This window comes from Oncorhynchus gorbuscha, linkage group LG18 (assembly GCF_021184085.1).
Source record: "Oncorhynchus gorbuscha isolate QuinsamMale2020 ecotype Even-year linkage group LG18, OgorEven_v1.0, whole genome shotgun sequence".
In the NCBI taxonomy this organism is placed as follows: domain Eukaryota; kingdom Metazoa; phylum Chordata; class Actinopteri; order Salmoniformes; family Salmonidae; genus Oncorhynchus; species Oncorhynchus gorbuscha.
In genome coordinates this window covers 60,773,559-60,790,588 of record NC_060190.1, presented here as the reverse complement: position 1 = coordinate 60,790,588, position 17,030 = coordinate 60,773,559, and the positions used below count along the sequence as shown (strand labels likewise).

The 17,030-nt window shown below is 41.2% G+C and overlaps 1 protein-coding gene across 1 annotated transcript; it reads left to right on the top strand.

Moving 5' to 3' along the window:
* The first annotated feature begins 2,168 nt into the window (after positions 1-2,168).
* On the top strand, positions 2,169-17,030 carry LOC124003682 (erythroid transcription factor-like). The gene is made up of 6 exons (XM_046312196.1): positions 2,169-2,401; positions 4,009-4,245; positions 4,395-4,895; positions 14,852-14,997; positions 15,156-15,281; positions 15,543-17,030. Exons 2-6 carry the CDS (start codon positions 4,032-4,034, stop codon positions 15,828-15,830), a joined length of 1,275 nt encoding a protein of 424 aa, XP_046168152.1. The 5' UTR covers positions 2,169-2,401; positions 4,009-4,031; the 3' UTR covers positions 15,831-17,030.

Genomic DNA, 17,030 nt, shown 5'->3' with positions numbered 1-17,030 from the left:
GCATAACTCAATCAAGATTGTAATTCAGGAGCAGACACTGAGAAGAATTCCAGTGCGCAAAATTCAGTGAAATTCAGAGACAGTGAAATTCTGACGTACAAATTTTTATTAGTCCAAGACATTGGTCGAGACATATAGTTGAAGTCGGAAGTTAACATACACTTCGGTTGGAGTCATTAAAATTCATTTTTAAACCACTCCACAAATGTCTGGTTAACAAACTATAGTTTTGGCAATCTACTTTGTTTATGACACAAGTAATTGTTCCAACAATTGTTTACACACAGATTATTTAATTTATTAATTTGTTAATTTGTGTTTTTAATAAGTTTCTAGAAGCGAAGAAGCAGGGTGTTCCATGATGTTATATCCTGGGTTTAATTGATTGGTTGCTTACTGTGTAACCTGCATTGCTATTGGCTATTTATGACTGGTTAATCACTTTGTTTTTGTAATGACTTGTATTTGTCGTTTGTATCAAAATTCCAGTGGGTCAGAAGTTTACATACACTAAGTTGACTGTGCCTTTAAACAGCTTGGAATTGACATCATTTGTGTCAATTGGAGGTGTACCTGTGGATGTATTTCACACCGCTCGGGAAGGAGACGCGTTCTATCTCCTAGAGATGAACCTACTTTGGTGCGAAATGTGCAAATCAATCCCAGAAAAACAGCAAAGGACCATGTGAAGATGCTGGAGGAAACAGGTACAAAAGTATCTATATCCACAGTTAAACGATTCCTATATCGACATAACCTGAAAGGCCACTCAGCCTAGAAGAAGCCAGACTACGGTTTGCAACTGCACATGGGGACAAAGAACGTACTTTTTGGAGAAATGTCCTCTGGTCTGAGGAAACAAAAATAGAACTGTTTGGCCATAATGACCATCGTTATGTTTGGAGGTAAAAGGGGGAGGCTTGCATGCCGAAGAACACCATCCCAACCGTGAAGCACGGGTGACAGCATCATGTTGTGAGGGTGCTTTTCTGCAGGAAGGACTGGTGCACTTCACAAAATAGATGGCATCATGAGGTGGAGAAATGATGTGGATATATTGAAGCAACATCTCCAGACATCAGTCAGGAAGTTAAAGCTTGGTCGCAAATGGATCTTGTAAATGCACAATGACCCCAAGAATACTTCCAAAGTTGTGGCAAAATGGCTTAAGGACAACAAAGTCAAGGTATTGAAGTGGCCATCACAAAGCCCTGACCTCAATTCCTGTAGAAAATCTGTGGGCAGAACTGAAAACGTGTGTGCGAGCAACAAACCTGACTCAGTTACACCAGCTCTGTCAGGAGGAATGGCCAAAATTCACCCAACTTATTGTGGGAAGATTGTGGAAGGCTACCCAAAACGTTTGACCCAAGTTAAACAATTTAAAGGCAATGCAACTAAAAGCGAATTGAGTGTATGTAAACTTCTGACCCACTGGGAATGTGATGAAAGAAATACAAGTTGAAATAAATAATTCTCTCTACTATTATTCTGACATTTCACATTCTTAAAATAAAGTGGTGATTCTAACTGACCTAAGACAGGGCATTTTTACTAGGATTAAATGTCAGGAATTGTAAAAAACTGAGTTTAGATGTCTTTGGCTAAGGTGTATGTAAATTTCTGACTTCAACTGTAGCCACCAAACTCAACCCCACGATTTGAGATAGAGTTGAGCCGCGACGAGTGTGGGTGGACTGGAGCTCCGACCAAACATAAAATGAAAATGTTATAAAAAAATGACAGATTTCAGCACCCAAAGAACAGCACGCATTTACACTCTATTTTTGGGGTGCTGAAATGTGTCGTTTTTTAAATAATTTTACGTGATGTTGTAGCTCCAGTCCCCCCACACTAGTTGCAGTTCAAATCTATTGTAAATCGTGGAGCTGAGTTTAGTCGGCTAGTCCAGATATTACTGACACAAGCCACATGAATACCCATCAACTCCCCTTTTTTATACAACAATACCATGACATAAATGGAATCAAATAGAAAATGTAAAAAACTGTTCATGTTAACCATTCCTATCAATAACATAGAAGTAAATAATGATCATAATAAGGAGTTTCTGGGTATTGATACATTTGCTGACAATTTCTAGTTGGACTAACTATAGTGAGTCTACCCTAACAGACAAATTAGATCTCTTGGTATAGCAGGACAAGGAGGTGTGTCTTTCAAAAAAGTTCTCCCCAACCCCTCCCATTGCTCCCTTTCTAACCTTAATCTCAATCATTTTCGAGGGGTTCTAGAACTCAGTTAGTCTTCTGGAGATTTTCCCACACATACACAGATACCAACCTCAGGCTGATCTCTTAATCTCTCACCTAGTTGGGTATCCTTCTACTGCGGCCGTACTTTACTCACCTTTGACATCCCCTCCTCACAGGGACCTCAGGTAGGTACAGCTTTTCTGTCACATTACAGTGCCACTGTACACACTATCAGCCTGTGAGTGACAGTGGAAATGTAATGGTGTGAAACTAGAACCTGTGGAAGTTCGCATTCTGCATTACTCCAGATCATTCGTTGTTTGATTGGCTGCAACACTATGGGAGATAAAAGAGATAAGTGGCAATGGCTTCGTTAGATAAAGTTCTTAAACTTTTTCATCATGTTACATTTTGGTAACCCTAGCTACAACTGTAACACTACAGTTGCAGTACAGGAGGGCATGGTTGAATGATTTATATCCAGACAAGTGTACACTTATCAACATGGGTCTTAATTGCTCATCATGTCTTTATTGCTAGTATGCTAGTATTTAGTTGGATTAATAATTTGAGTTGAATCTTAATTTAACAAAAAGCATTTTCATTAAATGAATTAACATTTGAATTGTAACTATTTCACTTTACAATTTTGACATCTATTTATTTTTGCCATAACGGCCGGTATACAAATGAGAGTAAAACTCTGCTATACCATTGGATATTTACAGTGTCATTTCACTATTTCCTATTGTGATTATTTGGGCAAATTGTTTTGTTGTTGTTATTGCAGTGATAGCATTGATTTATTATGCACCATTTTGTTATTAAGAGAAGTTCCATAACAGTGGTTTTCTATGGTCCACTGGCTGTTAGTCAGCAGTAAATGTGTGACAATAGATTTCTACTAATCAGATGAGATGAGTTGATTCCGTCATATGCTAGATGCTAGGTATATTAAGTAGGACAATAATGTACTCTATCTGATTTTCTCAGACTCCATCAGACCCTATTATGATCCTCTTTTCTCTTATCACAAGTGAATAAAGATATGGTGCAACATTGTGTCTACTACTAACTACTAACACCCTACTAACACCCTGCACTGTGTGTTACAGAGCAGACCATACTTCCGTTGTTTCAAGAGATTCATTATTTGTTTTGGCTACAAGAACTATTTGTTACATTATCAATTCCATTAAATGTGATAAACTCACTTTATATTATGGAAAATTGTCACTGAACTACATCAAATTATCTAAGCACCAGCACCATGCAAGTGCTGAGCATCTATAAACAGATTATTTCCATTGAATGAATTTTCAATGGAAATTCAATTTCTACAATTTGTATTAGTTTTTTCCTTAGAAGAACTCAATGTTTTAGCCCAGGGATGTTTCTCTCAATTTCTGTTTTTACAATAATAATATGAATTCCTATAAAGGTAATTTGTTGTAGTCAGCAAACGTTTATTCACTGTTTGTCATTTCGGATAGGTTTATTAATTATTAGGGTCTACTTTCAGCCACAGGCAAATGAGGATTCTTGAAAGGGAAGTTAGAAAAGAACTGCTGCTGTCGAGGGACCGTCATGTCTTGAAGTTACATGGGTTTCTTTAAAATGGCATCCACACAAACAACATTATTTGTAAACACTTGAATGTAAATCACATCGGCCTACTGAGATGCCGGTCCTGTCTAGTTGTTGCCATAGGTCAAATCAGGTCCCAACTAGATCTATTCCCTGGGACTCCCTAAGAATGGCAGATTTCTCCAAATCCTTTCTGTTGTTTCAGAGTCAGTGGTTATCTCTGTAAACATGGAGGATTCCACTGAACAGTCTCACTGGGTGTCTCCGGCTCTGCTCAGCTCTGATCCCCTGGCCAGCTTCTCCTCAGAGCCTGGCTTACTACCTCCAGGAGAGGAGGGAGAGCCCTTCTTCTCCAACCATGAGACTGATTTCACCAGCCTGCCCTCCTACTTCTCCAACCCCAGCCATAGCAGGGCTCCATCAGCCTACAGACACAGCTCAGGTCAGCAGTGTGGAACCTTACATAACTTTAAAACGTTTATGTTGACCTTTCAGAGTTTAAATTAACATTGAATATAAAAGTATTTGAAAAATGTGTAATGAGGGACTCCCCTGACAACTATGCCCTTCTATTGTATCTCTCTCATACAGTTCGCCAAGTGTACTCCTCGCCCTCTCTCCCAAGCAATCTCCAATGGCTGGAAGGGCCTGGAAGCCACTCTCTGAGCTCTCCTTACAACCCATCAACCTCTACTTGGACCAGTAACCCTTTCACCAAGACTCCACTGCACCCACACACCCCAACCTCCCTTTATGCCTCCAGTGCCACATCCTCGTTTTCCTGCAGAAATGGGTACTCCTCTCCAGGCAGGGATGGCAAGGAAAGTCCCAGGCTTCAGGAGGCCTTGAAGGCAGAGCGCTTGAGTCCTTTAGGGGGAGGTGGTGGAAGCAGTTTTCTGAATCTGACTTCAGCTGCTGGGGGTGTTTACACACCATCTCCCCACTCCCACTCGCAGATGCTGGGCCCCTACAGCTCGTACATAACCTCTCCACAGGACTACAGCACAGCAGGCCTCTACTCTCCAGGGGCATGGATTAACCCCTCCTCCTACTCCCCCAAACTACGTAATAAGATGAGGCTGTCCCCACCAGGTGAGCAAAATAGGACTCCAGAATTTCCAGATTTTTGGGGGGTTCAGTAGAGATTAATTACATACATCTTTATGTGCACTAACTAATATCGTAGGCTAATTATTTGGGGTTCAATACCTGAGGAAGTGGAAACTCAGAACACATGAACTAGATTGCTAACTAAATATAATACCCACTGCTAGTAGCCATGTATTCATCCAACAGTAAATGTAATGTCCTAAAAAACTTTGCAGTTGTAGGCTACCACCTACAGTAGGGCTGTGGGGGTCATTACATTTTGTCAGCCGGTGACTGTCAAGAAAATAACTGCCGGTCTCATGGTAGTTGACAGTTAATTATCATAAATAAGTTAAGCATCTCCTGGCTTCCATGTACAGCCTACAATTGATGCGGACATTTGGAACATCTACATTATAAAAAGTCAATTTAATCCATTTTAAATCCATTTAATACAGCCTACACCATCACAATGAATCCATTATTTATTTTAGACAAGTTTGAAGAAACATGTTATGAAGAAAATGTAGTCTATTTCAGAAAAACAGAATAGCATACTCTGAGTTGTCTTTATGTTAGGCCCTGATATGGGTACATTTAAAGAAAAAACAAGAAAAGCATGCAATCTGGGTTGCTTAATATAAGGAATTTGAAATGATTTATATTTTTACTTTTGATACTTAAGTATATTTAAATTAAAACATTTTTAGGTTTTTACTGAAGTAGTATTTTACTTGGTGGCTTTCACTTTTACTTGAGTCATTTTCCTTCAGGGTACCTTTACTTTTACTCAAGTATGACAAGTGGGTACTTTTCCACCACTGGCTATATGTTTAGATTTTTAATACATTCTAAGGCTGCATGATGCGACTCTAATGATGATTTGAAAAAGGTTGCATGAAAGGCATGAGCTTTTCTTTGTGTTTTTTTGCAGGGTGCACACACTTCATCAGTCACTCATTTACAATTTGACAAGCACTTGATAATATTCTCACCGGGCCTCGCATTTCCCAGTGGCATCCCCCTTGTGTGGCCGTAATGCCCCCTAAACAATCCATGCCTTTTGCGGCCAAAATGGCCGTTGTGCCATTGGGCTGAATATAATACACTGAACAATAGTAGAAACGGAACATGTAAGGTGTTTGTCCCATGTTTCATGCGTTGAAATAAAACATCCCAGAAATGTTCCACATGCACAAAAAGCTTATATCTCTCAAATTTTGTACACAAATTTGTTTTCATCCCTGTTAGTGGGCATTTCTCCTTTACCAAGATAATCCATTCACTTGACAGGTGTGGCATATCAAAAAGCTGATAAACACTATGATCATTACATGGGTGCACCTTGTGCTGGGGACAATAAAAGTGAATGTGAAAATGTGCAGTTTTGTTACACAACACAATGCATTTACATTTACATTTAAGTCATTTAGCAGACGCTCTTATCCAGAGCGACTTACAAATTGGGCAATGCCACAGATGTCTCAAGTTTTGAGAGAGCGTGAAATTGTCATGCTGACTGCAGGAATGTACACATGAGCTGTTGCCAGTTAATTTCTCTACCATAAGCTGCCTCTAACATTGTTTTAGAAAATTTGACAGTACGTCCAACCAGCCTCACAACCGCAGAGCCACGTGTAACCACGCCAGCCCAGGACCTCCACATCCGGATTCTTCACCTACGGGATCATCTTAGACCAGCCACCAGGACATCTGACTAAACTGTGGATTTGCATAAGCGAAGAATTTCTGCACAAACTTCACCAGGATCTTGACATGACTGCAGTTTGGCATTGTAACTGACTTTAGTGGACAAATGCACACCTTCGATGGCCATAGGCACACTGGCGAAGTGTGTTCTTCATGGATGAATCGCAGTTTCAACTGTATTGGGCAAATGGCAGATGTTGTGTGGAACAGCGGTTTGCTGATGTCAATGTTGTGAACAGAGTGCCCCATGGTGGCGGTGGGGTTATGGTATGGGCCGGAATAAGCTACGAACAACGAACACAATTTAATTTTATTGATGGCAATTTGAATGCACACAGATACCATGGCGAGATCATGAGGCCCATTGTCGTGCCATTCATCCAGTGCCATCACCTCATGTTTTAGCATAATAATGCACGGCCCTATGTCACAAGGATCTGTACACAATTCCTGTAAGCTGATCATTTCCCAGTTCTTCCATGGCCTGCACATGCACCAGACATGTCACCCATTAAGCATGTTTGGGATGCTCTTGATTGATGTGTACGACAGTGTGATCCAGTTTCCACCAATATCCAGCAACTTCGCATAGCCATTGAAGAGGAACTGGGACAACATTCCACAGGCCACAATCAACAGCCTGATCAACTTCTTGGAGGCAAATGGTGGTCACAACAGATACTGACTGGTTTTCTGATTCACGACCCTTTTAACCTTTTATTAAGGCATCTGTGACCAACAGATGGATATCTGTATTTCCAGTCTTGTGAAATCCATAGAGTAGGGCCTAATGAATGTATTTAAATTGACTGATTTCCTGATATGAACTGTAACTCAGTCACATTTTTTAAACAGACTCTTGTTGTGTTTATATTTTTGTTCAGTGTAATTATAATTCCCTTCTCCCGGCTGCTGTGCTCCAAAGCACTCTCACTCACATGGCTTTCTCAGATATCTAAATTCTTATTAGCTAATGGCCATCACGTGGTCAGGTCCTTGTCACAGCTAAGAAGTAGGCTACAAGTGAAGACAGGCACATCGGGGATGCAATTGCACGTGTCCCTCTTATTAAATTCCGAGGCGCATATTGAAGATGTTAGAAGAACTGTCCAAATTTAGCCTATTTTTCGTCAGCCAATAAGATGTGCAGGCAAAAGCATTAGCCTATGTCAATCTACTAGTCCCCATCGTACAGAAGTTGACCTATTCTATTGGACAACTTGTCCTTCTGTGCAATAAATAAATATTCCATACATGCTCTGGGACAGTTGTGGGATGTGATAGATCCCAAATTAATACAACCACTCGCATCAATTTTTTTTTTAACGAGGCTGATACAACAGATCAGAACATTTTGCTTAAAATGTTGATAAACTATGAGACTATTTCTTCATATTATAAGTGTAGCAATGCGCACACGGCAGTGGGCTAAAAAAAAGTGTCATTTGTCGATAGTGCAATTAATTAGCGGAAAACACTGTTCTCAAAAATGACCGCAAATGCGATTATGCAAATTCACCTTTATTATAAAGGTGCATTTTTATGGTGAAAATTATTTTCCCCAAATTTGAAACTCGTGCTGCCTATGTATTTCTGTTAGGCTCTACACCCGTTGTAAAGAAGATTAATGTGCTTCATTTTAAGAAGTTATTTGGCCGCTTTAGATAGAGTCCTAGGTACCCGACAGTTGTCAAGTTTGGTAGGCTACTAATGACCATCAGCAGCATCAGAGCTTGGAGAAGCCAAGTTACCATGACTAAATGGTCATGTGGAATTTTATTGTGAATTTGATTGTGTGGTGGTAATATGTTCACCTTAACAGCCCTACAGTATTAACAATGAGACCTATAGGCCTATACCCTCAACAACAATTGCATTTCACTCAAGTTCTACTCAATACCTCAAAACCATACCAAATAGTAGCTATTGAGCTGAATATTCAGTGTTGAGAAATAACAATTATAACTACAGAAAGCTGAGACCCTCCTCTCTTTGACAGTGACAAGGGAATGAAGCTTCCAAAGCTGTGTTTCAACCGCATTTTCATTTTGAAATGTTCAGTGGCGTAAAGTACTACTTAAGTACTTTACTATTTATATTTTTGACTACTTTTACTTTTACTTCACTACATTACTTACGAAAATATTGTATTTTTTCTCCATACATTTACCTTGACACTCAAAAGTACTCGTTACATTTCGAAATGCCAAGGTAAATAGTCAAATTCACGCACCTATCGGCTGAACATCCCTGGTCATCCCTACTGCCTCTGATCTGGTGGACTCACTAAACACACATGCTTCGTTTGTAAAATATGTCTGAATGTTGGAGTGTAACCGTGGCTTTCCTTAAATAAATAAAAACAAGAAAAAGGTGCCATCTGGTTTGCTTAATATAAAGAATTTGAAATTATTTATACTTTCACTCAAGTAGAATTTTACTGGGTGACTATTACTTTTACTCGAGTCATTTTCTATTAAGGTATCTTTACTTTTACTCAAGTATGATGGTTGGGTACTTTTTCCACCACTGGAAATGTTATACGATCAGAACACATTTTTCTCTCAAGCGCATGTGGGGGAGAGTGGCTCACTCATTACAGCAGCAGGCCTCAGCGAGTGCATAGGCACAGGGGCAGGGCAGACAGTTTTAATACAGGAATCATGAGCATAATGCACTTTACTGTTTGACTAAATCATGCTTTTAGCCTCCCAAAAAACTGGAAGTTTTAATTGAGGTGACAATGTAAAATGTTTTTTGTTTTCTTTATTTTTTTATTTCACCTTTATTTAACCAGGTAAGCCAGTTGAGAACAAGCTCTCATTTACAACTGTGACCTGGCCAAGATAAAGCAAAGCAGTGCGACTAAAACAACAGCACAGAGGTACACATGGGATAAACATACGTACAGTCAACAACACAATAGAAGAATCTATGTACAGTGTGTGCAAATGTAGTAAGAGGGATAGATGTGCAGATGATGATGTGCAAGTAGAGTTACTGGGGTGCAAAAGAGCAACAAATAAAAAAATAACAATATGGGGGATTAGGTAGTTGGGTGTGGTATTTACAGATGGACTGTGTACAGGTACAGTGATTTTTGCAATGCGTACCAGTCATTGGCAGCAGAGAACTGGAAGGAAAGGAGGACAAAGGACATGTTGACTTTGGGGATGACCAGTGAAATATACCTGCTGGAGCACATGCTACGGGTGGGTGTTGCTATGGTGACCAGTGAGCTGAGATAAGGCGGGGCTTTACCTAGCAAAGACTTATAGATGACCTGGAGCCAGCGGGTTTGGAGACGAATATGAAGCGAGTGCCAGCCAATGAGAGCATACAGGTCACAGTGGTGGGTAGTATATGGGCCTTTGGTGACAAAACGGATGGCACTGTGATAGACTACATCCAATTTGCTGACTTGAGTGTTGGAGGCTATATTGTAAATGATCGCCGAAGTTGAGGATCGGTAGGATAGTCAGTTTTACAAGGGTATGTTTGGCAGCATGAGTGAAGGAGGCTTTGTTGTGAAATAGGAAGACAATTCTAGATTTCATTTTGGATTGGAGATGCTTAATGTGAGTCTGGAAGGAGAGTTTACAGTCTAACCAGACACCTAGTTATTTGCAGTTGTCCACATATTCTAAGTCAGAACCGTCCAGCGTAGTGATGCTAGTCGGGCGGGCGGGTGCGGACAGCAATCTGTTGAAGAGCATGCATTTTGTTTTACTAGCATTTAAAAGCAGTTGGAAGCCACAGAACGAGTGTTGTATGGCATTGAAGCTCGTTTGGAGGTTTATTCACACAGTGTCCAAAGAAGGGCCAGATGTATACAGAAGGGTGTCGTCTGCTTAGGGGTGGATCAGAGAATCACCCGTAGCAAGAGCGACATCATTGATATATACAGAGAAAAGAGTCAGCCCGAGGTTTGAACCCTGTGGCACCCCATAGAGACTGCCAGAGGTCTATTTGAGAAGTAGTTGGTGAACCGGGCGAGGCAGTCATTTGAGAAACCAAGGCTATTGAGAATGCGATGATTGACAGAGTCTAAAGCCTTGGCCAGGTTGATGAAGATGGCTGCACAGTACAGTACTGTCTTTTATCGACAGCGTTTATGATATCGTTTAGGACCTTGACCGTGGCTGAGGTGGACCCATGACCAGAAGGACCTTTAATTGTTTGGGCACAGACCTGGATAGTATGACATAACTCTTCAAGCAATCTCTGCAGTAGATTGAAACTCTGCCCCCTTTGGCAGTTCTTATCTTATCTTGTTGGATAATGTTGTAGTTGGGGATGGAAATATCTGAATTTTTGGTGACCTTCCTAAGCCAGGATTCAGACATGGCTCGGACATCTGGGTTGGCTGAGTGTGCTAAAGCAGTAAATAAAACAAATTTAGGGAGGAGGCTTCTAATGTTAACATGTATGAAACCAAGTCTTCTACGGTTACAGAAGTCAACAAATGAGAGCGCCTGGGGAATGGGAGTGATTGCTGGGGGCTGCAGGGCCTGGGTTAACCTCTACATCACCAGAGGAACAGAGGAGGAGTAGGATAAGGGTACGGCTAAAGGCTATAAGAACTGGTAGTTTAGTGCGTTGGGAACAGAGAATAAAAGGAGCAGATTTCTGGGCGTGGTAGAATAGATTCAAAGCATAATGTACAGACAAGGGTATGGTAGGATGTGAATACAGTGAAGGTAAACCTAGGCACTGAGTGACGATGAGAGAGGTTGTGTCTCTGGAGGTACAAGTTAAGCCAGGTGAGGTCTCAGAATGTGTGGGGGTGGGACAAAAGAACTATCTAAGGCATGTTGGGCGGGTTTGGGGGATCTACAGTAAAATAAAACAATAATAACTAACCTAAACAGCAGTAGACAAGGCATATTGACATTAGGGAGAGGCATGTGTTAGCCGAGTGATCATAGGGTCCAATAAGCAGCAATAGGTGAGTCAGGGAGCCGTTCGGTCATCGCTACTACGCTAGGTGAGCTGGAGACACGGTGATTCAGAAAGCTAGCGGGCCTGGGCTAGCAGATGGGTCTTCGCAACGTCGCAACGGAAAAGCCTGTTGAAACCACCTCGGACGATTACGTCGGCAGACGTACTAATGGATCGTGATGGATCGGCGCGGCTCCGTGTTAGCAATAAAGGGCCCAGGCCAATTGGCAAAAGAGGTAATGTAGCCCAAGAATTAGCTGGTAGACCTCTTCGGCTAGCTGGGAGATGGGCCTAGCTCAAAGCTAGCTCAAGGCTAACTGTTGCTTGCTTCGGGACAAAGGTGTTAGCCAGCAGTAGCCATGTACTCTTTCTACATTTATAGGAGCTCTTTCTGTTTTTTACTATCCATGATCTTAGCTGTCTAACTGATGACACTAGAGTCTGGGAGTCAGAACAGGTCTCTGCTGATGTCGCATTTGACTTTGAATGTGAGTTTGCATGACCTCAGCTCAGCCTATCACAAAACTGTCTGTTGCACACTATTCAGCCAAAGGCTCCTTATATACTAAACAAAAATATAAACGCAACATTGAACAGTTTCAACAATTTTAACGAGCTTAGCTCCTTTTTTATGTCTCCATTTTAGTTTGGTCAGGGCGTGAGTTGGGGTGGGCATTCTATGTTTTGTGTTCTATGTTTTCTATTTCTATGTGTTTGGCCTGGTATGGTTCCCAATCAGAGGCAGCTGGCAATCGATGTCTCTGACTGAGAACCATTCTTAGGTAGCCTGTTCCCACCTGGTGTTTGTGGGTAGTTGTTTTCTGTGTCTGTGTTTTCCATACAGAACTGTTTCGTTATTTTCATTTATTTCTCTTGTTCTTTTGTATTCTGTGTTCAGTTTATTAAATATATTATGGACACTTACCACACTGCGCATTGGTCCGATATTTCATACTCCTCGCCAGAGGAAGAAGAGAACCGTTACATTAGGCCCTAATCTATGGATTTCACTTGACTGGGCTGGGGCGCAGCCATGGCTGGCCATGGGAGGGCATAGGCCCATCCACTTGCGAGCCAGGCCCACCTACTAGGGAGCCAGGCCCAGCCAATCAGAATGAGTTTTTCCTCACAAAAGGGCTTCATTTTAGACAGAAATACTCCTCAGGTCTCCTGAGTGGCGCAGTGGGCTAAGGCACTGCTTTGCAGTGCTAGCTGTGCCACTAAAGATTATTGGTTTGAGTCCAGGCTCTATCGCGACCGGCACATTGGTGCGGCTGGCTTCCAGATTAAGTGGACATTGTGTCAAGAAGCAAAGCGACTTGGTTGGGTTGTGTTTCGGAGGATGCACGGCTCTCGATCTTCGCCTCTCCACACGGGAGTTGCAGCGATGAGACAAGACTGTAACTACCAATTGGATACCATGAAAAAGGGGGTAAACATTTTTACAAATTTAAATAAAAAATAAAATAAATAAATAGTCCTCAGTTTCAACAGCTGTCCGGGTGGCTGGTCTTAGACTCTCCTGTAGGTGAAGAAGCCGGATGTGGAGGTCCTGGGCTGGCATGATTACACGTGGTCTCGGTTGTGAGGCCAGTTGGACGTACTGCCAAATTCTCTAAAATGACGTTGGAGGCGGTTTATGGTAGAGAAATTAATATTCAACTATCTGGCACCAGCTCTGGGGGACATTCCTGCAGTCAGCATACCAATCGCATGCTCCCTCAAACCTTGAGACATCTGTGGCATTGTGTTGTGTGACAAAATTGCACATTTTAGAGTGGCCTTTTATTGTCCCAGCACAAGGTGCATCTGTGTAATGATCGTGCTGTTTAATAACCTCTCTGGGCTAGGGGGCGGTATTTTCTCATCCGGATGAAAAGCGTGCCCAAAGTAAACTGACTGCTACTCAGGCCCAGAAGATTTGGATAGAAAACACTCTGAAGTTTCTATAACTGTTTGAATAATATCTGTGAGTATAACAGAACTGATTTGGCAGGCGAAACCCCAAGCACAATCCATCCAGGGAATTTGTTTTTTGAGGTCAATCTATTTTCTATTGGTTTTCTATGGCAAGCCAGTTTTAATAGAAATATGCTTGCAGTTCCTATGGCTTCCACCAGATGTCAACAGTCTTAGAAATTGGTTGATGTTTTTCCTTTGAGTAGTGAAGAAGTAGCCCTTTCCGTTCTGGGTGTATAGCCAAGTGTACTCTTTTGTTTGGGGCGCGTGACTTGAAGCTGGCTCCACTTTAATTTCGTCCTCTTTGATCGATTATTTACGTTTTAAAATACCTAAAGTTGAATTAGGAAAGTTGTTTGAAATGTTTGGACAAAGTTTACAGGTAACTTATTAGATAATGTGTAGTCATGTCGGGCGAGTTGGAACCGGTGTTTTTCTGAATCAAACGCGCCAAATAAATTGAAATTTTGGAGATATAACAACGGAATTTATCGATCAAAAGGTCCATTTGTGATGTTTATGGGACATATTGGAGTGCCAACAGAAGGAGATCTTCAAAGGTAAGGCATGAATTATATCGTTATTTCTGAGTTTTGTGTCGAGCCTGGTGGGTTGAAATATGATTGTCATGTGTTTGTATGCGGGGTTCTGTCCTCAGATAATAGCATGGTTTGCTTTCGCTGTAAAGCCTTTTTGAAATCTGACATGGTGGCTGGATTAACAACACGTTCAGCTTTAATTTGGTGTATTGCACTTGTGATTGTGTAAAAGTTAAATATTTTGAATAATTTAATTTCAATTTGGCGCTCTGCCATTTCACCGGGTGTTGTCAAATCAATCCCGCTAACGGGATCTGATCCATAAGAATTAATCAGCTTCTTGATATGCCACACCTGTCAGGTGGATGGATTATCTTGGCAAAGTAGAAATGCTCACTAACAGGGTTGTGAACAAATATGTGCACCAAATTTGAGAGAAATAAGCTTTTTGTGCATATGGAACATTTCTGGGGATCTTATATTTCAGCTCATGAAACATGGGACCAACACTTTACATGTTGGGTTTACATTTTTGTCCAGTTTATATTAAGAAATTGCGCAACAAGCCCATGGTCCGCAAGCCAAGTTAGGTTTTTTAATTGTTTTATTTTTATATAGTTTAATTTTTGTGTATTAATTTCAACCAGCCCACCCAACCAAAAAATGGTCCAGCCCAATAGGTATTTGCCAGAATTTCCAGATGGCCAATCCACCCATGCTTTTCTCTGAACATCCTTTGGGATTTCAGTTGAGTCTTTGGGACAAATGACCGGTAGGTGACTGATGTAGTGTGTTTGTGATTTGTGGCAGACGCCAGGGAGTGCGTCAACTGTGGAGCCACTAACACCCCTCTATGGCGTCGAGATGGGACAGGACACTACCTGTGTAACGCCTGTGGGCTTTATCACAAGATGAATGGCCAAAACCGTCCCCTGATCCGGCCAAAGAAAAGACTGGTATGATATGGCACAAGGATTGGATAAGATAATCAGTTGTAAATTCTATTGTGTTGACATGCCAATCTACTGATTGAAAAACTCAAAGATTCCAAATGAACATTGGAACTCACCTTTCATCCACAGAATTTACGTACATTCCTCTCTCTCTGTTTCAGATTGTCAGTAAGCGGGCTGGGACACAATGTGCCAACTGTAACACCAGCACCACCACATTGTGGAGACGGAACGCCAGCGGTGAGCCTGTGTGCAACGCCTGTGGACTCTACTTCAAGCTGCACAACGTGAGTCAATGAAGAATCTACACTGATACAGTATACTGACTGCTAGAGAGCTACTATTACCAGCTTCTAGCTAGCACCCCTTCACTGGTTAAAAAGACAAAACCCCACACAACTCCAAGCTACTGAACCCTAGTCATTGAACCACAATAGCAGTTTGTTTTAGATCTACCTCATGTAGTATAGTAGTTTCAGGGTAATAACGGAGAAAGAGAATGTACTAACTTATGTATATGAAGTAAAGGCACACTTCTCTTTTCACAGGTCAACAGACCCCTTACTATGAAGAAAGACGGTATCCAAACACGAAACCGTAAAGTGTCCAACAAGAACAAGAAGGGCAAGATGAGTGCCATGTTGGAGCAATACCCTGACCTATCACAGGGTCCTACCCTCGATTACCACGGGGGCCCTTACTCCCTGGGCCCAGGGTCACTGCTCTCCTACAGCCACACCCCTCACTTCCTCCCCCCCCCTTCCGGTCTGCACCCATCTGCCAACCTGTCCTACACCCAACACCCAAACACTGCCATGGTGCCCACTCTGGTGTGAAACAGTCCTAGGCATATGCAGACCCATAAAGGCAGCACCATACAGAGCATACAGACACAAAGTAGCCTACTGAGGAAAAGCTTCTTTGTAGCAATGGATGCCCTGTACATAAATGCATTTATACTTGCTTACCAATTTTGTGTGTGAAGTTGATCTTGTCTAAACACTGGACATAATATGGTGGCAAATTTTTTCAAGATCAAAAAATGTAAACTTTTACAGAATAATTTGACTGTATTTTGTTAAAAGGCATATTCTATGTTTATGAAAAGTAAAACAATAAAAGTAAAGTTTATACATCCCACTGTGATCATTGATACGGCTAACACTGGTATGAGCTTGTAGCTGTATTTTGTAAATATGCACCGAATACAGTTGCCATATCCCTTTCAAATGTTTATGATTTTAGTAGACCAATGTGAAAGGGCATTCAAATGTGAAATTGTTTTGCATTTGCTACATTTCTATATTTGTCATTTCTTACAAGCTCCACATAAACAATAAAACATGAATGGTAATATTAAGAAAACTTCTATACTACTTCTGGTTAATTACTAAACAAATACCTGGGTTTTAGGCACAAGTTGGTCGTTTTCAATGTGTAAATGGTATTTAAATTATCAGCACTGTTTCAGGTGCTGCAGTGAGTATCACTATAGTGGCATTGTACTCTCACTTGCTGAGGTATAATGGTGTCTTTGTCCAGGTTCTGTTGGGGGAAGGCTCTGACAGCGGAATTGTATTGGAAGCACCAGACATGCAAATCCTCGGTTTTCCATTAAGCTGCGGGAAAGTGACAAAACATTTAACTCAAGTGAGGAACTTGTGCCAGGTTCTAAATGTAGATTGATGTGGCATTACTTACCGTTAGGTGAACAAAAAATGACACGCGCACAAACACACACACCATGGGCACACACAGCGTTCCACAAACACCTGTATGCTCATGGTGTTTCATGCATTACACAATTTCCCTGCTGTTTGCTATGGTGCGTGAACACAAAGGTCATGTATTAACAACAAACAACATTTGCTTTGTAATAACTCAGAAACAAATATTTGTAAGTCGCTCTGGATAAGAGCGTCTGCTAAATAACTTAAATGTAATGTAAATGTAATGATATGAGAGTTTGATATTCTGATTAAAATCAGCTTACAAGCAGAATAAATATGTTAAAATCAATATCATGTGATAATATC